The sequence below is a fragment of the Bubalus kerabau genome, chromosome 3 (assembly GCF_029407905.1).
Source record: "Bubalus kerabau isolate K-KA32 ecotype Philippines breed swamp buffalo chromosome 3, PCC_UOA_SB_1v2, whole genome shotgun sequence".
Taxonomy (NCBI): domain Eukaryota; kingdom Metazoa; phylum Chordata; class Mammalia; order Artiodactyla; family Bovidae; genus Bubalus; species Bubalus kerabau.
Genome location: NC_073626.1, coordinates 161,308,926 through 161,333,407, shown reverse-complemented (window position 1 = coordinate 161,333,407; position 24,482 = coordinate 161,308,926). Strand labels below are relative to the sequence as shown.

The 24,482-nt window shown below is 49.4% G+C and overlaps 2 protein-coding genes and 1 non-coding gene across 3 annotated transcripts; 2 read left to right on the top strand and 1 right to left on the bottom strand.

Moving 5' to 3' along the window:
• Positions 1-2,225: 2,225 nt before the first annotated feature.
• On the bottom strand, positions 2,226-8,180 carry LOC129646789 (tubulin alpha-1D chain). Its single transcript, XM_055573538.1, has 4 exons — positions 8,040-8,180; positions 4,424-4,646; positions 3,968-4,116; positions 2,226-3,224 (listed from the first exon to the last, which is right to left on the bottom strand). Exons 1-4 carry the CDS (start codon positions 8,040-8,042, stop codon positions 2,241-2,243), a joined length of 1,359 nt encoding a protein of 452 aa, XP_055429513.1. The 5' UTR covers positions 8,043-8,180; the 3' UTR covers positions 2,226-2,240.
• A 5,448-nt stretch (positions 8,181-13,628) lies between these two features.
• On the top strand, positions 13,629-13,735 carry LOC129648149 (U6 spliceosomal RNA). Its single transcript, XR_008712731.1, has one exon. It is a non-coding gene; the product is annotated as a U6 spliceosomal RNA (small nuclear RNA).
• A 6,811-nt stretch (positions 13,736-20,546) lies between these two features.
• On the top strand, positions 20,547-24,411 carry TUBA4A (tubulin alpha 4a). The gene is made up of 4 exons (XM_055573524.1): positions 20,547-20,666; positions 22,438-22,660; positions 22,974-23,122; positions 23,367-24,411. The coding sequence occupies exons 1-4, from the start codon at positions 20,664-20,666 to the stop codon at positions 24,336-24,338; spliced, it is 1,347 nt and encodes a 448-aa protein (XP_055429499.1). The 5' UTR covers positions 20,547-20,663; the 3' UTR covers positions 24,339-24,411.
• Positions 24,412-24,482: the final 71 nt, after the last annotated feature.

Genomic DNA, 24,482 nt, shown 5'->3' with positions numbered 1-24,482 from the left:
ATATAATAGGTGCTTAATAAACAACAATTTTTCTTGGGTTTTAAAAGCTCCTCAAATAACCCCTCTTCCCTCCCCAAGTTTGAATCCAGTTGATAGAAAGACACAGGATAGAGATTTGAAATTCAGCCCTTTTAGAGGGGAAAAAAAAATCAATAAAAGCAGATTAGAGGATACGGCTGAGCTAGCTATTCAGCCAAAATGGGTTTCAGAATAATTAAATGATTCTCCGAAGCCCATCGCATAAGTAGACACACAATTGCAGGCCTCTGTCTTCCCAGGACAGAGCTTACCTGTCAGCTGAAATCCTCAGAGAGGCATTGAGAATCTTTTCTGTCTCTGAGAAAATCATTGCAAAATAGAGGGAGGAAACTGTTGGGCCGGGTGTGCCTGTTTTCTGCTCTAAACTTCTCACCATCGTGGTGCCGCCACTCCATCCTCTAATTACAAAATAATTATTGAGACAAGAGACAAGAGTGACAGGGACAGGTGAGGGGGACTGTATGGGGAAGGGGAGGAGTCACTTCCTTTCCAGTTTTACCTGAGTGGCCTCCTGGGCTAGGCCCAGGTGCAGGTGTGTGGAGGTACATGTTTTATTTACCTCGTTCTGAGAATCACCCACCTTTCCTGCCCTGGTTTGTATCTCACAGGCTGCACCCCCTTTTTCCTAGGTCTTCTCTTACCAACTAGTGCATGTCTTGGTTCAACCAGTGGGAACCACTGGCTGGAGATTGAGGGTGTAAGGAAAGGCGAAGCCAGTCTATTTCTCTTCCCGTCAAAATCAGAAAGTAACTCAGGTGATGCTGCGTCTCCTGCATGGCTCTGGTATAGTATAGTGTTATTTGCTCAGTCATGGTCTATGGGGTCGCACAGAGTCGGACACGACTGAAGCGACTTAGCAGCAGCAGCAGCAGTCCTACTCTTTGCAACCCCATGGATTGTAGCCCGCCAGGCTCCTCTGTCCATGGAATTCTCCAGGCAGGAATACTGGAGTGGGTAGCCATTCCCTTCTCCAGGGTATCTTCCTGACCCAGGGATCAAACCCATGTCTCCTGCATTGCAGGTGGATTCTTTACTGTCTAAGTCCACCAGGGAAGACCCTGACAAACACCCACCCTTCTCCCTGCTCCTGGTCCCTCTGAGTAGCTCTACTGTGGCTCCAGATGTCACCTGGTGATCTTGGCTCCAAAGCTCTGGCATCATCATCTCATATCTTGACTCTTCCAGCCCTAAGGGTGATAGCAGCTTCCTGGCTTTGCTGATTTTGGGATTTCCTTGCCAGCATCCAAGCCTGGGAAAGGGAGGCTGCAGGGAGGACAGTGCCAAGGACAACACTAGGCACTGCATCTCTGGGGCTGCAGTAGGGGTGGGGATTGCCCTAGTTCTAGACCTCCAGTGGTCAAACCATCCCTCCAGCCCAGAAGGCATTACAGAAAATCTACACACAAGGATTTGGGGGCAGTCGTCCGGTTGGAAGTTGTGCTTGTGGCATAGGTTTGAAGACAGGTTGTTTGTCTTTATCTAAAAGTGATCAGTGAGATGATGATTTCAGGGGGGTAGGCTCCCTCTTGACCCCCAGCCATTGCTCCATGGTTGCTGCCGCTGTGCCACCATTCTTCCTTAATGCCAGCTTCTGGACTCTCTACCTCTCTTCACTCAAATCTCCTGCCTGAAGAGGACAGGAGGGGCACTAGTGAGCACCAGCTCTGTCAGACACCTCTGTCAGACACCATGTCAAATCTCCTGGCCTCAACCAGGCTCTTGTTGCAGCCCTGTGTGGCTCAGACCAGCTTCACAATTTAACAGCGCCTCACCTCCTGGCCCCAGGTCTTCCCTGTTGACCCTGCCGCCCAAGTGTGTGCAACCTGGAAGTACAGGCAAGTTAATGCTTGATGCAGGGAAGATTTAACCAAGGCGAGAATGGAGCCAGTGTAGAAATTCCCCACCCTCACCTCCTCTCCTGCTCAATCTCCCAAGGAATGGTTCTAATATGCCATTTATCCCGCTACATCCTCTCCAGGATGAATTCTCCCTCCATCTCTGCTTTACCCACCTCAGCCTTCATTCTGCTCCCTGGAATGAAATCTGAAGTCAGATCTGCTTTCTGGGGAACCCAGGCTAAGATACTAGCCTTCTTATCTCTTATGAAGGAACCCACCCCCAGTGGTTTTCCCAAGAGAAAAAGACATTTGGGAGACAAAGAGACCGCAGCACTTTATTTAGGACAGACACAAAGGATTCTGCTAGTATTCATCCCCCTCCTCCTCTTCTCCCTCCCCCTCCACACTATCCATGCCCACCTCCTCATAATCCTTCTCCAGGGCAGCCATATCCTCCCGGGCCTCGGAGAACTCACCCTCCTCCATGCCCTCGCCCACGTACCAGTGCACAAACGCCCTCTTGGCATACATCAGGTCGAACTTGTGGTCCAGGCGGGCCCAGGCCTCAGCAATGGCGGTTGTGTTGCTCAGCATGCACACGGCACGCTGCACCTTGGCCAGGTCTCCCCCGGGCACCACAGTGGGGGGCTGGTAGTTGATACCAACCTTGAAGCCCGTGGGGCACCAGTCCACGAACTGGATGGTACGCTTGGTCTTGATGGTAGCAATTGCAGCGTTGACGTCCTTGGGTACCACGTCTCCACGGTACAGCAGGCAGCAGGCCATGTACTTGCCATGGCGGGGATCACACTTCACCATCTGGTTGGCAGGCTCGAAGCAGGCATTGGTGATCTCTGCCACCGACAGCTGCTCGTGGTAGGCCTTCTCTGCAGAGATGACTGGTGCATAGGTGGCCAGGGGGAAGTGGATGCGAGGGTAGGGCACCAGGTTGGTCTGGAACTCGGTCAGGTCCACGTTGAGGGCGCCGTCAAAGCGCAGGGAGGCTGTGATGGAGGAGACGATCTGGCCGATGAGGCGGTTGAGGTTGGTGTAAGTTGGACGCTCGATGTCCAGGTTGCGGCGACAGATGTCATAGATGGCCTCATTGTCCACCATGAAGGCACAATCTGAGTGCTCCAGGGTGGTGTGGGTGGTCAGGATGGAGTTGTAGGGCTCGACCACGGCCGTGGACACCTGGGGGGCTGGGTAGATGGAGAACTCCAGCTTGGATTTCTTGCCATAGTCAACAGAGAGCCGCTCCATCAGCAGTGAGGTGAAGCCAGAGCCAGTGCCCCCTCCAAAGCTGTGGAAGATGAGGAACCCTTGGAGTCCCGTGCACTGGTCAGCCTAGAGCGAAGAGAAACGTGGGCTCTGAAGCACTGCTGACCAACAGCAAAGAACCAGCTTGTGCTCTTTGCGATTTCCCCAAAAGTTTCATAAAATCCTTGGAAGACTTTTCCAGGGGCAAAATATAGGCTCTGATATAGCAGTCCCACTCTCCTCTCCTTCCCCCTCCTCCTCTCTCGAACCTCCCAAGACCTTCCACAGACATTTCTCTTGACTCTTGTGCCAACAGTCATTTATTATCATAACTTGCCAATTCCACCTGGTTTCCTACCCATGCCCGCCTCCCGATCTAACTTCTGATGTCTCTGGAGGGCTTCTTTACTGAGATCAGCAACCTAGAAACCTGGTCCATTTCCTTGCTGAAGGCCCAAGTTGATCAGAGAGCCTTGGGCTGGTGTTGCTTGGATCCCTGTTTTTCACAGGGCCTTCTGTCCACATCCCTACAATACAGGCTGACAACCTGGGACTGCGTATGGGCATTCATAGCTTGGCCAGGCAGCCTATCGACTGGTGGCCACTCTGCACAGCATCGGGCCAGTTACTGTAGGAGATAAAGGGGACACCCAGCTCTGGGCTGGAACCCACCCTTTGCCTCCCCTCCTCACTAGTCCAGATCCTGTGTGTTTAATTCTTGTCTGGGAGACTCTCCCAAGGATGGAAGCTGCCCTTCTTCATCTGGCCTCCAGATCACTTCACGATAGGAATGCAAATTTCCCTTCCCCATCCCTCAACTCTTCTCTCACCAGCTTCCGAATCCGGTCCAGCACCAGGTCAATGAGCTCTTTTCCGATGGTGTAGTGGCCTCGGGCATAGTTATTGGCAGCGTCCTCTTTGCCAGTGATGAGCTGCTCTGGATGGAAGAGCTGGCGGTACGTGCCCGTCCGAACCTCATCTGCAATGGACAGAATTTTAGGTGCCCTGCCCCTTGCAGCCTGGCTCCCAGAGCCCCAGGGTACACAGAAGGGGTGGGGTCACCAGGCCCATTCAGGCAGTCGCTATTGCTCTTGGCTTTAAGGGTACGTCAATAAAAAGGAAAGGGATATGTGGTGACCTTGAGACTCTGGAGCTGAGTGATAGCAGATCTGGAGTTCTGATTGGCTGCAGCAACTGGGAACCGCAACTCCAAGGCTCTCCAGTTATGGAGAAGGACTTGCCGGGGTACCTGGGACAAGGCGTGACAGGGCCTGATCATCACTCACCGATCACAGTGGGCTCCAGATCCACAAACACTGCCCGGGGCACATGTTTTCCGGCCCCAGTTTCACTAAAGAAGGTGTTGAAGGAGTCGTCCCCTCCCCCGATGGTCTTGTCACTGGGCATCTGCCCATCTGGTTGGATCCCATGTTCCAAGCAGTAGAGCTCCCAGCAGGCATTGCCAATCTGCACGCCGGCCTGCCCCACGTGGACTGAGATGCACTCACGCTGAGTGGGCAAAGGGCAGAGAGAAGGGTATCATGTCTGGACATGATTCCTGCCTTCCTTCCTTGAGTGGTTCTCCAGCTGAGAGCAGAAGTTCCTAGACTTTGCTCTCTGTGCCCCATCTCCTGGGGATGTGGGGTGGGGATAAAACCCTCAGGGGAAGCAGAAGATGTGACCATTTCTAAGATTATAGAGTCCTTCTCAGTGACTAAGCATCTTAAGGAACATTGAGGGGCTCAGATGAGTCTGCCAGAGCACAACAGTCAAACGACTCACATCCAGAAAGAAAGTAGCGTCCATTAATAAGGAAAGCAAGAACCAAGTGAGGTTTCAGGGCTGAGAGACAAGGATGAGGTTTATAAGAGCAGAAAGAATTCTGGATTCACTTTACAGTTAGAAATGCCAGTGAAGAAGGGGAATGTGGGCCTGGAATGGATGTGTGTGTGCTGTTCTTTCCTCTTGGCTGTGTGTGGTTCTGGAGCGAAGAGAGTCTGGGAGGAAAGTTCTTCCTCACATGGTTCAAGGCTGGTGGTCAAAGAACTCTTGCCCCTGAAGCAGGACTAGGGTAACCTGCTTGGTCCTAGAAAAGAAAAAGGTCTCTGCTCTGGGGAGCCCCATGAGCGTCAGAGAGACTTGACTCACTTGCTTCATCTTGTATTGAGCCTCCATTATGTGCCTGACATTGTGCAGATACTGGAAATTCGTAACACTTAACACCTGGTCCCTGTGCTTAAGAAGCTCACTGTCTAGGAAAGGGAGACTTTCATATGATAAGATATGTGACAGTGTGGGAAGTGGGATCCCAGAGTGTTTCTTCCTGCTCCCTTTGAGAAGTGTTTATGGCAGACCTTAAAAACAAAATGAAGGAATTCCCTGGCCATCCGGTAATTAGGACTCTGTACTTTCACTGATGAGGGTCAGGGTTCAGTCCGTGATGGGGCTGCCAGTCCCATTGTATGGCCATAAAATAAAAAAAGAAAAACAGAAAACTCAAGCACACCCACCAAATTTCCCCAAGCTTTAAGTCTTAATCATGTGGCAGTTGTGGAGACATGAGAATTCTCACCCTGCTGCTAGAAGCCCAAAGTGATGCATCTGTCTTGGAAAGTGATTTGGCAATATCAGAAAAGCTGAAGATGCTCTTGCTCTAGAGAAATTCTCACACAGGTACACAAGAAAACAGGTGCAGGAACAGTCATAGCACCATAGCGACGGAAGCCAATTAGAAGGCCCTCAACAGGAGAAAGTAGATAAAGAATGATTCAGAAGTGGGCGTGGGTGAATATAAGAAAGAATCTTACTCCAGAACATTCTTACCAGAAAAGAAGAAAATCTTCAACTTGTATGCATCATCTACAGATACATGTTTATGTTTGCTATATATTCTTGGAATGTGTTACAAAAATAAAAAAAGCAAAGGAAATATTAACACCCAATTTGGAATAATGGTTTTATTTGGTAGAGGAGGGAAGTTAATGCAGTCAGAGGATTCTATTGCTTAAGCTGGGTAGCAGGTGTTCATCATATTATCCTTTGTACCTTTTTGCATATCTGAAATATTTCAGAATTTTTTTAAAGAGGATGCTTTCTCCACAAATTGAACACTTCTCTGATTTTGTAAATATGACACAAGGGCCTTAACTTCTTGTGATTTTTTTGGATGACTGGGATTAATACAGAGACCATCTGTATCCCAGCCCCATAACTTCCCCACTTGCCTCAAGCAAGAGTCTCCAATACTCTGAGGGCATCTTCCCTGAGAAATTACAATAATAAGAGCCCCCTCCTAGAATTACTCTGCAGATGAAAGAATGCAAGTTGCCTGGCTCACTGCACAACACAGACTAGGTCAGGCCATATTTCTATTGGATCCCCTTATCCATTCCCCCATCACCCAACCCTGGGGGTCATAGTAAGAGAAAGTCACAGGGACTTCCCTGGTGGCTTAGTGGGAAAGAATCTGCCTGCCAATGCAGGAGACACACGTTCAATCCCTGATCCGGGAAGATCCCACATGCTGCAGAGCAACTCAGCCTGTGTGCCACAACTACTGAGCCTGTGCTCTAGATCCCAGGAGCCGCAACTATTGAGCCCTCGGCCTGCAGCTACTGAAGCCCGAGCGCCCTAGAGCCTGTTGCTCCGCAACAAGAGAAGCTACCATGACAAGAAGCCCACACCCCACAGCTAGAGAATAGCCCTTGCTTGCCACAACCAGAGGAAGCTTGCATAGCAACAAAAACCCAGCACAGACAGAAAGAAAGAAAAATTTAAAAAGAGAAAATAATGAATTAAGCTGGGAAGGGTTCAGGGTCAAAGGACTCCAGAAATCCCCAGGTCCATGAGGGAGGGCTGACTCAGCTCACCAATCACCCAGCAGGGCTGATGCCTGCTGCTGTATCTCAGAGCCTGCCCAGGTCCCATGCACAGACCTGGCCTCCACAGCTGAGGGCCCATGCAAGGCATGTCTGACGTGGAGAATGCCTGAGACTCTGGAAACAATGCCCCTCACTCTGGGTGTGGGCACAGAACCCAGGCCCTGGAGTCACACAGACTTGGCCTCAAACCCCTATCCCTCTGGGACGTGGACAGAGTTGCTTCAAGGTGGCTTCTCCCATTGCCTTTCCTTGTCGGTTAAAATAGTATAATTTCATACTCTGCAGGCTTTGTCATTCGGATGCTTAGTTCCATATGTTAAGCACTGATTAGGTGCCAGACACTGTGCTAAGCGGTTCACACACTATCTCATTTAATCTTCATAACGCCCCCCTTAGGTAGGTATTTTTATTACCCTATTTTACTGACTCTCAGAGGAGTCAAACAACTCGCTCAAGGTCATGAGCAAAACCAGGAATATTCAGAGAAGGGACAGCCTGGCTCCAACCACACTTCTAACTGCTCTTCTGTCCTGCCTGGGGGGCAGGTTTTCTTAACATATCAAATAAGCCCCACCCCACCCCCATAGCACCCTCCCACCCCTTCTTTCTCTCCCCCCTGGTACATAGCTGAAATGAGGAGTCAGATCAAGGCACAGGGAAAGGACTGGCTAGGAGGATGGGTCGTTACAGCTGGGGGCTGGAACCATAGGCCAGCAGGGGCCCAGGTTTACAGGAAATTGCCTGTACTTTCTACTTGCGTCCTGCTCACCCCACTCTCCCTACCCATAAATTTGAAGCCCTTCAAGCAGCTGCTCAGGCTCTTACCCAGGTCCTAGTTACCATCACCTGTCCCTCTCCACCCCCTGAACAGGCCCCCGCATACTAGCACATTTGGGGGGCCACACTCCCATCTGCAAGTCTCTTTCCCTTTCCCCTACCTCACCTGCCTCCACACTATAGCCCGTGAACCCCTGGACACAAGGGACCCTCATTTGCATCCTCAGCCCCCACCTCTGCTTACCATGCTGCCTGGCTGGGACTAGCTGGGGTCGTCTGTCTGTCTGCTGCAAGGCCGAAGCTGGGGACAGGTCTGTGAGGGACACAGAGCCTGCTGGCCTCCTTATACTCTCTGGTCTGCTCTCAGTGGGGGGGAATGTTGTTAGAAACGGCCCCAGGAGGGCAGGGCTGTTGACTTGGTTACCGGGCAGCAGGCAGGCGCTGGGCCCGGGCCCAGGCAGGGGAGGAGGTGCCTGCAGAGGAGGGGCCCACTGGTAGCCCCACACAGGTATCCAGGTCTCTGGGTACACGGTGTCTGTTGCTCAGTCACACAACCCCTGGTGCTTCAGCCTGGCCCTCACAGGTGGGAGAGGATTTAGAAACTAAGCTGTCTGAGCTCCAGCACCACCCCCAACCCCTCCCAACCCCCCAGGGTTGGTGAGGACTGGAAGAGGAGTGGGCGGGGCTAAGAAAAGTGCACTGGACCAGAAATAATGAGTTACCTAGGGCAGGAGATCAACTTGGGCCTTTCTGGGTGGAAACTCAGACTATCAGAGAACAGCAGAAACTAGAGCTCAGGATAGCCCCATCTCCAGGAGACGTAAGAGACATGAGTTTGATCCCCAGGTCAGGAAGATCCCCTGGAGAAGGAAATGGCAACCCGTTCCAGTATTCTTGCCTGGAAAATCCCATGGACAGAGGAGCCTGGTGGGCTATGGTCCACAGGGTCACAAAGAATCAGACATGATTGAAGTGACTTAGCACACACTTAACTTCTTTTGCCTGAGTTTTCTCATCTGTAGACTGGGGAGAAGTTGTATACTGTGAGATTAAACAAGATACATGTGCTTAGTCCAGAACTGGCTGTTGTCCACAGGCAAGGCAAGATACTGAGCAGGGTTTCAAGGCTATTCCTAACAGTCTCTCCCTGTTCTAATGCAAGTCTTTGCTTGTCTAGTCTGGCCTTATTTCCCACAGAAGTAGTCACCATATGGCCTGGGACAATAAAAATGTTACTCTCTCCCATTTGTATCCTGCTTTGTTGTTCCCAAGGCAGCCTCAACCTGACCCCCCCTCCCCACGCCCTTATCTCCTTTGAGTCCCTCAACAACTTTGTGTGAGGTAGGCAAGGGAAGGCCTCTACACCCTGAGGAAGAAAAGGAAATTGCTGCCTCTTGGCACAAGGGAGTTAATTAGGGGCAGAATTACTGTTCTTCTGGGACTCAGGGTCTGTTCCTCTCCCATTTCCACATGGCAGAGTTTTCGATATTCCTCATCCTCTCCTGTGTTTTTATTTTAAATTCCATGGTCAGTGGTGATCATTCCCTTACATACTCCTCAACTCCCTTGTCTCCCTTTAGCTTCAGTTTCCTTGACTGACCAAACCACAACTCTGGTTAAATCCATTTGTTCACCAATTCTGCCTGCACTGACCCACTAAACAGTGGCTGTAGAAAACCCCAGAACTATATTGACTGATCTAACTTCAAATGCATGACCACTAACCTCAAATGGTCCCTAATGCTGCCTGGAAACCACGTTGCCTCTCTCCAGTCATACTTCCAGCCAGCACCGTGACCAGGAATAGGAATGTCAGATTTAGCAAATAAAAGAATCTTGTCTATTAATAGCAACCCTCTCCAGGAAGTAGTTTCTAATGTGAATTTTCAGTCAGTATGGCAAATGGTGAAAGAATTATCTTGAGGGTGGGGCTTTATCAGAGCCCTTTTCATCCTAGTATACCAGGGTGTGACCCAGAATATTAAGATGGTTAACCCTGGTTTGGGCCATGAACTGAGGTCTTCTCTCTCCTGCTGCTGCTGCTGCTGCTAAGTCACTTCAGTTGTGTCCAACTCTGTGCGACCCCGTAGAAAGCAGCCCACCAGGCTCCCCTGTCCCTGGGATTCTCCAGGCAAGAACACTGGAGTGGGTTGCCATTTCCTTCTCCAATGCATGAAAGTGAAAAGTGAAAGTGAAGTCGCTCAGTCGTGTCTGACTCCTAGCGACCTCATGGACTGCAGCCTACCAGGCTCCTCCGTCCGTGGGATTTTCCAGGCAAGAGTACTGGAGTGGGGTACCATCGCCTTCTCTGCTTCTCTCTCCTACCTGGAACTAAAAGGCCAGGATCCCTGGAGAGAAGACACAGCCAACCAACACTTCAAAGGTGAGAAAGCCCAGTCTACACTGAGTTGATCCACGAAGCCATAGACCTCTGGAATTATTATCCAGATGGAAGGATTTGGGGCCCATTGTGCCCCAGAGTCTCCTGCTAGCACTCCAACTTCTCCCAACTGGTCTTTGAAGTTAGGCATCCCAAAGTCAACCTTGAAACACTAATTCTGCAGAGAAAATTCTCTTCAAGGCAGGCAGGGGGAGGAATCTCATATAAAACAAGAGTAAAGAGACTTATTTTTTAAGTTTTTTTTTTAATATGGATCATTTTTAAAGTCTTATTTAATTTGTTACAATATTGCTTCTGTTTTATGTTTTGTTTTTTTGGCCATGAGGCATATGGGATCTTAGCTCCTGGATCAGGCATTGAACCCCCACCCCCTGTACTGGAAGCCGAAGCCTTAACCACTGGACCACCAGGGAAGTCCTGAGATTTTTTTAAAGAGCATGTAATGCATCTAAGTTATAAAATGAGAGGTAATCAATATTCTTCATTCCTTGAACAATGTTTATTGTCTGCTGTGTGCCAAGCACTGTTGCCAGAGATACAGTGGTAGTAGACAAAAAGCGTCTGTGCTTTCAAGGAGTTTGTATTTTTGTGGGAAGACAGAATAACTAAACAAACAAGAAAATTTCAGATAGCAACAAACACTTAATGAAAATAAAACAGATAATGGCACAGAAGGAGATGGGGTAGGGGGAGAGTAGGAGAGGGGGCTACTACTGAGAAGAAGCCACTCTCCAGGAAGGTGATGTTTGAAATTAATAAGGAGTGGGCCACACCAAGATCTGAATTGTAGTGCTCTAGGCAGAGAGAATAGCAAGTGCAAAGGAGCAAGCCTGGTGTGTATAAGGAAAGGGAGGGAGGGAGTTCACAGAGGTAAAGGGACCTGGGAAGGAGAATGGCTTTAAAAAAAAAAGTATTTACTTATTTGGCTGCACCAGGTCTTATCTGAAGCCAGCGGGATCTTTAGCTGCAGCATGCAAACTCAGCTGTGGTGTGTGCGATCTAGTTCCCTGACCAGGGATGGAACCAGGCCTCCTGAATTAGGAGCTTGGAGGTTTAGCCAATGGACTACCAGGGAAGTCCTGAGAATGGCTTTTATTACAAGTGTGATGGGGGGTGGGGGGTTAAGCAAGCCTCATGGCCTACTTCGTGTTTTGTTTTAGAGACAGTATTGCAGCTGCTATGTGGGAAGTACATTACAGAGGTTCAAGAGTGGGAGCAGGGAGCTGTGAGGAGACCATGGCTAATATCCAGTAATGAGGGGATGGTAGCTTGGACTAAACTGGGGGTGAGGGAAGTAGCTGGGCTGAAGCATAGGACATGCTAATCTGGGCTGTGCAGACCTACCCAACAGCCTTACCTGACCCCTGCCTCCATGTTTTCTTTGCTGGCATGGTCCTGATTTTGTATAATTTTTCACCCTTCCACTTGGTCAAGGAAGATGGCCTTTCTCTAGACCTAAGGATAAGTATGCTGCTGCTAAGTCACTTCAGTCGTGTCTGACTCTGTGTGACCCCATAGACAGCAGCCCACAGGGCTCCCCCGTCCCTGGGATTCTCCAGGCAACAACACTGGAGTGGGTTGCCATTTCCTTCTCCGATGCATGAAAGTGAAAAGTGAAAGTGAAATCGCTCAGTCGTGTCTGACTCCTAGTGACCCCATGGACTGCAGCCCACCAGGCTCCTCCATCCATGGGATTTTCCAGGCAAAATACCGGAGTGGGGTGCCATTGCCTTTTCCAAGGGTAAGTATAGGTTAGTCCAAACCATTCATGGTAGTTCCAGTCCCCTGTTCCAATGACTAGTTTAGGCCTGAGGTCAGTGAGATACAAGGGAAAGTCTGCTGGGGTGCTTTAAGGAAAGGTTTTTCTCTCTGATAAAAAGAGATGTGGGAGGAAACCACCCCCCCCCCACTTTCCTGCCTTAGGATGGTGTCGTATGAGGGCATGATACTTGGAGCTGTGGTAGTCATCCTGTGATCAGGAGAGAAGACGTCACAAGGCCTTTGAGGATGCCAGAGCAGAAAGCTGGATATACTGGACTTATTGGTGACATCACTGAACCAATCCTGGAACCGCCCTCCATTCAGATTTCTTGAACACCCATTGTTTAAGCTGCTGGTAGCTAGGCTTTCCATGATTTGAAGCTAAAACATTCTAATTAATAAAAGAGGGGAGGAAGAGAATGAAAGAGGAATAGAGGACAGTCCTCCGTTTTTACCTAAGGACTTGGGAGGAAGGTGGTATTATTCACTCAGACTCGGGGCTTCCCTTGTGGCTCAGCTGGTAAAGAATTTGCCTACAGTGTGGGAGACTCGGGTTTGATCCCTGGGTTGGGAAGACCCCCTGGAGAAGGAAAAAGCTACCCATGCCAGTATTCTGGCCTAGAGAATTGCATGGACTGGTATAGACATGACTGAGTGACTTTCACTTTTGGGAGCCTAGGACAGAAGCAGGTTTGGCAGGGAGTGTGATAAGAATTCTACTTTGTGCTGTGTTGAGATGTCTAAGAGGTTTTCAAGGTATGATATCAAAAAGCCAAACAGTCATGTGACTCTGAACCTCAGAGGAGAGGTCCAAAATGGAGGAGTACTTTTGAGAACCATCAACATATAGGTGATATGGCTTTCTTTTTATTCTATTCTTGCACTGCAGCTTGGGATGTTTATACTCTAGCTATTCTTTTTTGAGTAACCCTAGATAAGTTACAATTGCTTTTAATTACAGACATTTAAAAATACACCCCACAGTAGAGATAACATAATAAAATCCCATATACTCATCACCCACTTGCAACTATAGCTCCTTCAGGGAGAAAAAACATGTGGAAAGCCTGGGAATGAGCTATGAAGAACACCCTTTAGAGGTAAGCCATCAAAGACCACCAAGAAGGAGTGGCTAGGACAAAAACCAGGAGTAAAAGTGTTATCAAAGCCAAGAAGGAAGTACTTCAACTATGAAACACTATAAAGGAAGGATCAGTTATGTTGCATACTACTGAGAGGCTGAGAAAGATGAAGAGAGGGACATGATCTCTGGTTTGGCAAGATGGAGGTCACTGGCGACCTTACCAAGAACATCTCAGTGGAGCATGTGAACCAAGCCAGCGTGGACAGCAGGGAGGAGAGAAGACATGGAGCTATCCCATAGGAAAGATGGTGCTGTGAGGAGGAGGACAGCTAGTAGACGCTCCAACTGAAAAAAAAAAAAAATGGATGTGCGGTAAGCCTCAGCTCCACCTCTCCCAAATGGAATCCATGGAGACATTTTAAACCTTGATGGGGACTTTCCTGGTGGCTAAGACTTTGAGCTTCCACTGTAAGGGGCTCAGGTTTGATCCCTGATCAGGGAACTAAACTCTCATGTGCCATGTGGCACAGCCAACAGCAAACAAAGAACTTTGATGACCTTGCCACACTGCTTCAAGATGGAGGTGAGTGCTCACTTCGGCAGCACATATACTAAAACTGGAACGATACAGAGAAGATTAGCATGGCCCCTGCGCAAGGATGACACGCAAATTCGTGAAGCGTTCCATATTTTTAAGACCAGAAACTATAAAACTCCTAGAGGAGAATATAGGCAAAACACTCTCCGACATACATCACAGCAGGATCCTCTATGACCCACCTCCCAGAATATTGGAAATAAAAGCAAAAATAAACAAATGGGACCTAATTAAACTTAAAAGCTTCTGCACATCAAAGGAAACTATTAGCAAGGTGAAAAGACAGCCTTCAGAATGGGAGAGAATAATAGCAAATGAAGCAACTGACAAACAACTAATCTCAAAAATATACAAGCAACTCCTACAGCTCAACTCCAGAAAAATAAATGACCCAATCAAAAAATGGGCCAAAGAACTAAATAGACATTTCTCCAAAGAAGACATACAGATGGCTAACAAACACATGAAAAGATGCTCAACATCACTCATTATCAGAGAAATGCAAATCAAAACCACTATGAGGTACCATTTCACACCAGTCAGAATGGCTGCGATCCAAAAGTCTACAAGTAATAAATGCTGGAGAGGGTGTGGAGAAAAGGGAACCCTCTTACACTGTTGGTGGGAATGCAAACTAGTACAGCCACTATGGAGAACAGTGTGGAGATTCCTTAAAAAACTGGAAATAAAACTGCCTTATGATCCAGCAATCCCACTGCTGGGCATACACACTGAGAAAACCAGAAGGGAAAGAGACACGTGTACCCCAATGTTCATCGCAGCATTGTTTATAATAGCCAGGACATGGAAGCAATCTAGATGTCCATCAGCAGATGAATGGATAAGAAAGCAGTGGTACATATACACAATGGAGTATTCCTCAGCCATTAAAAAGAATACATTTGAATCATTTCTAATGAGGTGGATGAAACTGGAGCCTATTATACAGAGTGAAGTAAGCCAGAAAAACACCAATACACTATACTAACGCATATATATGGAATTTAGAAAGATGGTAACAATAACCCTGCGTATGAGACTGCAAAAGAGACACTGATATATAGAACAGTCTTCTGGACTCTGTGGGAGAGGGAGAGGGTGGGAAGATTTGGGAGAATGGCATTGAAACATGTATAATATCATGTATGAAACGAGTTGCCAGTCCAGGTTCGATGCACGATACTGGATGCTTGGGGCTAGTGCACTGGGACGACCCAGAGGGATGGAATGGGGAGGGAGGAGGGAGGAGGGTTCAGGATGGGGAACACATGTATACCTGTGGTGGATTCATTTTGATATTTGGCAAAACTAATACAATTTTGTAAAGTTTAAAAATAAAATTAAAAAAAACAAACAAACAAAAACAAGATGGAGGTGAGACTCTGAGAAGGAGTTAGGAAAGATGGAGATAACAGTAGGCATGGTGAAGAGAGAGAGCGATCCAAAGAGAGAGTTGACACCCACGCTGGGTGAGTGGACTAAACAATACCTCATCAGGGAGTGTTTGGCATTGTCTTCTGGATTCTATGTGAATGTCCAAGAGTTTTCTGTTTGGTAATATGGACTATTACCTGCTCACCTACCAAGAGCTTATGGCCCTTAATCAGGGGATCTGTCTATATCCTGAGAAAATAGATATACACTCAGTCATGCCTGTTTGTGCATGAGCATGCACGCTCAGACACACATTCCCAACCAGATGCAGACTCTATATTCCACCAACATGCCTTGGGTGTGTCTCCCTGCACCCTTGTCTTCTCCGTTTTCCCTGCCAAGAAGCCTGCTTAGGGCTGTGAACTCGTTGCTGCAAGAGCCAGGCTAACATAAATGAGTGATGTGGGTTGAGCATGTGATGTTAAATGACAGTGGGCACTGGTCTTCTGTGTCAGGGAGACACAGCGTAATGAGGGCTGGGTGAACTGGAGCAGCTTGTTGCCCATCGTAAGAACGTAGCCATCACCCAGCTACATTTGTTGCTGCAATGGTTTCCTATCCAGGCTGTAACAAATTGCTACAAACTTAGTAGCTTAAAACAACACAAATGTATTATCTCATGTTCTGGAGATCAAAAGTCCAAATAAATCTTATGGGGAATTCAATATTATGATTTATAAGAAAAAACTGTGGCTACTCATATGACCAAAATGTATTTCTTATATATTATTTGGTCTTTGTCCATTCTTCTTGGCTCACAGTTCCCAAAACCCTGAGAATTCCCTAAGTGTTGAGAGTGGTCAAGGTGTCTTGGTATGTTAATGAAGTGACTTTTGGACCCACCTAAGGATGGGGGCCAGAGAAGGCAATGGCACCCCACTCCAGTACTCTTGCCTGGAAAATCCCATGGACGGAGGAGCCTGGTAGGCTCCAGTCCATGGGGTCGCGAAGAGTCGGGCACGACTGAGTGACTTCACTTTTACTTTTCACTTTCATGCATTGGAGAAGGAAATGGCAACCCACTCCAGTAGTCTTGCCTGGAGAATCCCAGGGACAGAGGAGCCTAGTAGGCTGCCGTCTATGGGGTCACACAGAGTCGGACATGACTGAAGCGACTTAGCAGCAGCAGCAGCAGCAAGGATGGGGGCTGCTTGCCAGTGGAGCCAACTGAGCAATTAGAGGTTTAGAAATTTCAGTCCCATCATGCCCTTCTGACCTCCTGAGAGGGTTGGGTAGCTGGAGATTGAGTTCAATCACCAATGGTCAGTGATTTAATCAACCATGTTTATGTAATGAAGTCTTCATCAAAACTCAAAAGGATGGGGTTGGGAGACCTTCCAGGGTGGTGAACACATGGAGATGCTGGGAGAGTAGAGCACCTGGAGATGGTATGCAAGCTCATGTCCTTTTACCATACATTGCCCTCTGCATCCCTTCTATCTGACTGCTCCTGGCTCATATCCTTGTATAATAAACCAGTGATCTAGTCGGTAAAATGTTTCTCTGAACCCTATGAGCCTCTCTAGCAAATTAGTTGAACCCAAGAAAGAGGTGATGGTAAGTTCTAATCTGCAGCCCATCAGTCAGGACAAGTAACCATATGGACTTGTGGTTGGTATCCAGAGCTGGGGGGGGGCGGGGGAGGGTTGTTGGAACTTCCAGTTTGTAGCAGGCGGGTCAGAAGCTTAGGTAACAACTGGGACTTGTGACTGGCATCTGAAGCAGGAAATGGGGGGACAGTTTTGTAGGATCAAACCTTTAACCTGTGGAACCTGATGCTATCTCCAGGCAGAAAGTGCAGAATTGAGCTGTATTCTAGAACCCCTTGCTGGTGTCTGAGAATTGCTTGGTGGTGTGTGGGGAAGCCCCCTCTCCCACCATTGGAATTGGAAACCTATTTACGGATAAATTCAAGGTGTTGGCATGGTTGCTTTCCTTCTAAAGACTTTAGAGGAAAATATGCCCCTTGTCTTTTCCGTCTTCCAGAGGCTGTCCGCATTCCTTCACCATGGCCTCCTTCCATCTTGAGAGCCTTCACTCTGACCTCTCCCCTTCCCTGACTCTGACTCTCCTGCCTCCTTCTTCCATTTAGAAGGACCCTCCTATTTCTCTTGGTAAATGTCACATTCCACTTGAAAATAGGTGGGTTATTTTCAAATATCTTTTGATATTAATTTCTAACATGATTCTACAGTGAAAAGGGGAACAATTCTGTATGATTTCAATACCTTTAGACAGTGAAAGTTTTGCACCTTGTTTTATTCCAGTGTCTTCTAGTTTACAGTCTACGGGAACTTGAACAGAATTTGTATTCTATGGCTGTGTGAAAATTGTATAAATCTTAATTTTGTTAAATTGGTTCATAATGCTTTTCAGGTCTACTAGATCCTTCTACTCTGTAGGAGAGAATTGTTAATTTTTTGAGAAAATGGTATTGTACTCATCATATTAATTTTTGAGAGTTTGATATTGAAAGCCCAACTAAAAATCTTAATTCATCTACTTTTAAAAATAACTATAATGTATAGTGGAACTATATGTAACCTTGTTCTGTATTTTCCAAGTCTCCTGTTAATGTGTTATCATACTTTCATAATTAAAAAAATTTTTTTTAATTAAAAAAGGACTTGTGATTACACTGGGCCCACCCAGAAAATCCAAAATCTCCCCATTTCAAGACCTTTACCTTAATCATATTCACACTGTCTTTAGCCATGGAAGGTAACATAGTCACAGATTCCAGGGACTAAGATGTGGACATCTTGGGGGGAGTGCTATTCTGCCTATCACAGTTGCTAAATGGGAATGCAGGCCTAGAATAGCCATCTCTCTCAATTTGTTTCATGATAAGCTAGGATCTGGATTTTTACATGATTAAAACAGTTAACCTAGCAGGCCTGAGACAGCTATCCTTGGAAAGGCCCGCTCACATGGTTGCCCCTCGGCTGGCATCTGAGAACTTGGCTCTTAGAGTACTCCCAGTCAACAGCTGATTGATCAGGATGGTTTGTTGTGCCTGGACAGTGTGTATAAACAATGTGATTTATGCTGAACACCCATTTTTCTTCTGAGTCTGGAATTTTGGCACATGCAAGGCAGAAGTGCCTCTGTGAACAGCCCCCACTAAAAACCTTGGGTGCTGAGTCTCTAATGGGCTTTCTTGGGCAAAAGCACTGCAGGGAAATGTTGCTCCATTTTCATTTAGGAAAACGAGTACATTGTGTAAGCCCTTATGGGAGGGACAGGACATGGATTCCTTCAGACTCCTGTTGTGTCTTTTCCCCTTATTATCCAGCTGTGTATTGTTCTTGCATCACTGTAATAAACCCTAGCTGTGAGTACAAGTTTATGCTGAGTCCTGTGAGTCTGTCTAGTAAGTCTCCTAACATAGGGGTGGTCTTTGGCGATGCCCCATACAGAAAAAGTTCCTAATTTTTTTTCATATTCTAAACGCAATAGCGGTTAACACTGTAGGGGCCAGATAAAACATTTCAGAGAGGCAATTTGTTTTCCAATTTGAAACTTCTGGCTTCTTAAGAGTTTTACCTTAATTTCAGTCCCATCTCTATAGTGAAACAATTCATCTGACACACACTTAGCAAATGTTACCATGTGCCAAGTGCCATACTGGGAACTGGGGACCACAAAAGTGAATGAGACAGTCTTCTGCTTCAGCAAGATCACTGTCTAATAAGATGGACATATGCATGAATAACTGCAGCATAGGTGCTACACGCACGAAAATAAATGAACAAAATGCTCTAAGAATCCAGGCAGCTGGATACATAGTGCTTTATTGTGTACGTATGCATCCTCCAGTTCATCTGGTCCTCACAATCCAAAGTTATTATCCCAGTTTTACAGAAAAAGAAGCTGAACCTGAAGAACAAATAGGTTTTGGGTTTTGCCTAAGATAGCACAAGTCTCTTAAAATACTCACTCTGCAGGGTTGGGCTGCACAAGGAAAACAGAGGGCTAGGGAAGGTCTGAACGAGACCACGTGTTCTGTAGTCACCAAGGCTCCTTGCTCTGTAGAGACAGTGACCCCATTTCCCAAAGCAACCTCATTATGTGCCCTTGCCAGGTTTCTTTTCTATGAATGAGTCTTGTTCTCCCAACCATATGGTTAGTCTACTGGGAAAAGAGACCTTGTCATATTTCACGGTATTTCTTTCCATGCCTTGGTAAAGTAAGGTATCAGTTAGCTATTTTGTTGGCAGAAAGTTGCCATTGCTAGTTATTTTATCCTGCTGTATTATATTGTCAGGCAGCCTTGGCCCTAGGAAACACTAGGAGAAACAAATAGGAGAGACAGGTGAATCTTTTCCCAGGAGACAGGATGTACCAATAGGCACGTAGGGTACTTCTGATGATTTCTGCAGTGAAGAGAGACAGGTAGAAAATGTAAGGCATGCAAGGGAAAGCAGAAGTAGGTTGAAAAGCCCATTCTTGCGAGACATGGGGCTGAAAAGTAGAAAGAAGGAATAGCTTTAGCTGAGACCTCTGCCTGAGCTCCGAGGGCTTTGAGATGCAGGTAGCAGATCCTACCCATGGCTTAAGGACAGAAGAGGATGGGAAAGTCAAAACCAGCCATGACATCAGAATCTCCATTTTGTTTTTTCCTCTTCAGAGTCAACAAACGTTAGTTATAACACCTCACAATGCTTTCTGGGGGTGGGATCGTTATCTCCTTTCACCCGTGAAGATGCCAAGAATTCAGTGTGGTTAAGTCACTTGCCCAAGGTCACTTAGGGCAGTCAGGATACGAATTCCAGAAGCTCCGGCGGTTCTGGCTGCAGGAAAGTGGGCAGGTGGCTATGGCGAGGGCCGGCTAATAGTGACGGTGCTGATGACGGGGCCACTGACCAGCGGGCAGCTGGAGAGACGCGACAGATTCCGGGGGTCGGCCCTCGCAGACAGACTGTGGGGTTAGGCTCTGCGGAGCAACCTAAGGGATCGGCAACCTGGGGCTCAGACTGTGCAGCTCCCGGTCCTCGGCCGCCCGAGGACGTTGGCGAAGGCCAGCCGTCCCGGCCGGGGACCATCAGGCCTCGTGCGACTGCAAGCAGTTCCTGGGGGAAGCGTCAGAGCCAGGCAGTCGGCCGGAGCCTCCAGAGAGGCGGGGCGGGGAGGGCACAGGCGAAGGCTGGCTGCAGCCACTCCGGAAAAACAGCCTCTGCAGCACCCGGCCTAAGTCAGAACACCTTAGCGACAGGCGCCCCCACAACGCAGGTGCAGGAGAGACACGTCCTGGCACCGCGCCTTGCGTCCCAACAGCGGAGCTCGGGAGCTCCGAGTGTCGGCGCAAAGCCGGGAGAGAAGGGTTTAAGCTCGGGTCGCTACTGCTCACTCACGCGGGACAGGTGAGGGACTCTGGCACGCCCCGGGGAGGGAACTCGCCCTGGCCCCACCCCCTCCGGGCCGCCTACCTTTCGGGGGCGTGGCGTTTGGGCCGCCCGGCTCCTAGTGGGCGGTCGGAGCGCGCGGGCCCGCCTCCCGCATATAAGAGCGGTGCGGCACTGCAGCTAGCGCAGTTCTCACTGAGACCCGTCACCCGGACTCCACGTGAGACCCACCACCCGGACTCACCATGGTGAGTGCGGCCCCGCCGGCATCGCGCCCGTCCCCTAAGTTCTCCTCTTCTTCGGGGAACCTCCCTCTAGGGCTGCTCAGGGCCCTCTATACGGAGTTTCAGGTCTCGAGGTGTTGTGGGGGGTTGCCTTCCCCCACCCCCTCCCAGTGGCTTTGGCTGGGCCAAGTTGTCCACTTTCGGATGCTAGGGAGGGTGGTAGAGCGGGGTGGGAATCATCAGTAGCAGAGAGGAGTCCTCCTGGAATCCCCTCCTGCTCCACCAAGTATTTGTGTCCTAACCCTCCTGAGGGGAGTCACGAGGTCCCGCGGCCCGTCCTTTCCGCGGTCGAGGGAGACCCCGCTTGGCTGTCCTCCGCCCCTAGCCTCTCTCTCACTCCCGGGTCCTTGGAACTGACCAAACACGTGTTTGGTGCAAGAAGGTGGGAAGGGGTCAGATCACTTGGTTCAGCATCCCCCTTTCCTCCGACTGTGGGCGCATCCCTTCTACCCACAGCACCCCCCCCGTGACTCAGCACCCCTCTTTTGATCCTGGAGGGGTGGCGAGAATGGGGTTCGGCCTAGTGAGGCGAGCCGGAATCTCTCCAGCGAGAGTCCGCGTGCACGGACGGGCAGAGACAGCTGGCGCTGAGCGAGAGCGCAGGCCGAGGCCAGGTTGGGGGGAGGGGAAAGAGGTGTGTGTAGGGGGTGGTATTTATAGCCCAGGGACGGGGGCCGAAATCCAATCCTCGCTTTCCACTGGGATGGACCTGGAAAGAATCTAGAAGGGGCGAATACGGGGCCAGAGTGCAGGATGGCGCTCACCCCGCCCAGGGCAAGGCAGGTTACCTTCGGGGCCTCACCGCAGGTTCCGTTTCCTTTTCTGGGTGTTTGCAAACCGTCACCCCGCCATTTCGGTGTCGAAAAGGAAGGCCGCGCCGGCCCTGCTCTGCACCACTTTGGCTCTTCAGAGGTTAATTCCAGACTGGCAGGAATGAGCCTAGGGCAGCGAGTGCCCCAGTGCCCACAACCCTCACTGCCGGCGCCTGCCGTTTTTTGCTCTCTGCAGTTTCCGTGAGGGCACCGCAGTGGATGAACGCGGTGAAGATACCCAGGGTGTGGGGGTAGAGGTGGGGAGAGCAGCCAGATGGGATTGATCCCCAGAGCCAGATGGGATTTAAAGGTAGTGAGAGACAGGGCATCCTGCTGGCCAGTATGGTCAGTTGATGCCTGACTGGAAGGCTGAGACACCTCTACAGTTCGCAAGAATGAAAGGGCGAGAGGGTTATATGATATTCTAGTTGTTCATTCTCAAAGCAAAGAATTAATCAACAGCGGACCTCTAGCTATAAATTCGTGGCTCTGGAAAACCTTCTGTCCCTTCTCAGGCACTTGAGAAGCTGATCTGTGGGAGTAGGGATTGGGAACAGCTGAAAAAATCACTTGTCCTTGTCTCAGTGACTACAGTGTCTTGCCTGTCTCATATGCACTTGACCTCTCCGTCCTGCCTGAGTGTCCTGTGAATATGGCAGGGTCATATGGAGCCACAGCTCTTACTTGACAAGGTCCCCATGGAGAAGTAGGCTGAGGGAACTGGCCTGCCCTACTGGGTGCCTCCAGTTGGGAAGTCCTATGCAGGACAGCCTGGGCAGGATGCCAGCCTCTTTGACCTCTGCTCAGGCCCTTTTGCCAACTGAATCATCCTAACTGGTAGGTGATCGGGTGGGAGAGAGGCTCATGAGGTAAGGACTTATGTATGTGGGGCTTATGCCATGTCCCCTCTCTTTACCCTTCAGCGTGAATGCATCTCAGTCCATGTGGGGCAGGCAGGTGTCCAGATGGGCAATGCCTGCTGGGAGCTCTACTGTCTGGAACATGGAATTCAGCCGGATGGACAGATGCCCAGTGACAAGACCATCGGTGGAGGGGATGACTCCTTCACCACCTTCTTCTGTGAAACCGGTGCTGGAAAGCATGTGCCCCGGGCAGTTTTTGTGGATTTGGAGCCTACCGTAATTGGTGAGCAGAGGAAGAGAGGGTGGAATTAAGGGGCTGGAAAGTGACTCTAAGCTTCTCTCTGGAGAGAGGATGTCTAGACCTGGCTTTCCTGGCCCTGAAAACCCCTTGCCCTGCTGGAAGCTGAAGAAAGGAGGCTGATCGCAGACTGGCCTGGGCAGCAGCTCTGGGTTTCTCTCACACACTGCTATCTCAGGCTGGCAGGAGATGAATGCTTCCATATATCTAACCACAGCCACCAGGCTGAGGGAGGGAGGTCTGTGTTGAGCATAGCCTTGTGGTTTCTGCTCTAACGATGTGGTGTATGCCTTTTCAGATGAGATCCGAAATGGCCCATACCGGCAACTCTTCCACCCCGAGCAGCTCATCACTGGGAAAGAGGATGCAGCGAACAACTATGCTCGTGGTCACTACACCATTGGCAAGGAAATCATTGACCCAGTCCTGGACCGGATCCGCAAGCTGGTGAGAATTGGGGGTAGAAAGAAGGAAGCTTTTGAAACGATGCTAATGGTCAGAAACATTTTTTCCCAAATCCATTTCATGGAGTCATCTCTAATTGCACATGTCCCAGAGTGTGCTGCGGCTGTGGGATACTCATTAGTCTGCCTTAACACCTGAGAAATTTTAGACTTTTGTGAAGCCAGAACATAAGAGATCCTGAGGCCCTTTCCCCACCCACATTGCTCTTTTCCGTCTTGTCTTTCAGTCTGATCAGTGCACAGGACTTCAGGGCTTCCTGGTGTTCCACAGCTTTGGAGGGGGCACTGGCTCTGGCTTCACCTCACTGCTGATGGAGCGGCTCTCTGTTGACTATGGCAAGAAATCCAAGCTGGAGTTCTCCATCTACCCAGCCCCCCAGGTGTCCACGGCCGTGGTCGAGCCCTACAACTCCATCCTGACCACTCACACCACCCTGGAGCACTCAGATTGTGCCTTCATGGTGGACAATGAGGCCATCTATGACATCTGTCGCCGCAACCTGGACATCGAGCGTCCAACTTACACCAACCTCAACCGCCTCATCAGCCAGATCGTCTCCTCCATCACAGCCTCCCTGCGCTTTGACGGCGCCCTCAACGTGGACCTGACCGAGTTCCAGACCAACCTGGTGCCCTACCCTCGCATCCACTTCCCCCTGGCCACCTATGCACCAGTCATCTCTGCAGAGAAGGCCTACCACGAGCAGCTGTCGGTGGCAGAGATCACCAATGCCTGCTTCGAGCCTGCCAACCAGATGGTGAAGTGTGATCCCCGCCATGGCAAGTACATGGCCTGCTGTCTGCTGTACCGTGGAGACGTGGTACCCAAGGACGTCAACGCTGCCATTGCTGCCATCAAGACCAAGCGCAGTATTCAGTTCGTGGACTGGTGCCCCACGGGCTTTAAGGTCGGTATCAACTACCAGCCCCCCACTGTGGTGCCTGGGGGAGACCTGGCCAAGGTGCAGCGTGCCGTGTGCATGCTGAGCAACACGACCGCCATCGCTGAGGCCTGGGCCCGCCTGGACCACAAGTTCGACCTGATGTATGCCAAGAGGGCGTTTGTGCACTGGTACGTGGGTGAGGGCATGGAGGAGGGTGAGTTCTCCGAGGCCCGGGAGGATATGGCTGCCCTGGAGAAGGATTACGAGGAAGTGGGCATCGACTCCTATGAGGACGAGGATGAGGGAGAAGAATAGAACCTCTGCCTGGAGCCCACTCACTATGTTTATTGCAAAATCCTTTCGAAATAAACAGTCTCCTTGCACGGTTTCTCGTCCCCTCTGTGAGTGCTTGAGCTTTGCTGCCTTCCCCTTTTGTGCTGCTGCTGCTGCTGTTTCTGC

Bases quoted from the DNA above. Each gene is read 5' to 3' on its own strand.
- LOC129646789 (XM_055573538.1), bottom strand. The intron at 4,117-4,423 runs GTGAGTGATGAT...TGTCCATTGCAG, and splicing joins TCTGGAGCCCACTGTGATCG to ATGAGGTTCGGACGGGCACG. The intron at 3,225-3,967 runs GTGAGAGAAGAG...TCTTCGCTCTAG, and splicing joins TGGACCGGATTCGGAAGCTG to GCTGACCAGTGCACGGGACT.
- TUBA4A (XM_055573524.1), top strand. The intron at 22,661-22,973 runs GTGAGCAGAGGA...ATGCCTTTTCAG, and splicing joins TTTGGAGCCTACCGTAATTG to ATGAGATCCGAAATGGCCCA. The intron at 23,123-23,366 runs GTGAGAATTGGG...CTTGTCTTTCAG, and splicing joins TGGACCGGATCCGCAAGCTG to TCTGATCAGTGCACAGGACT.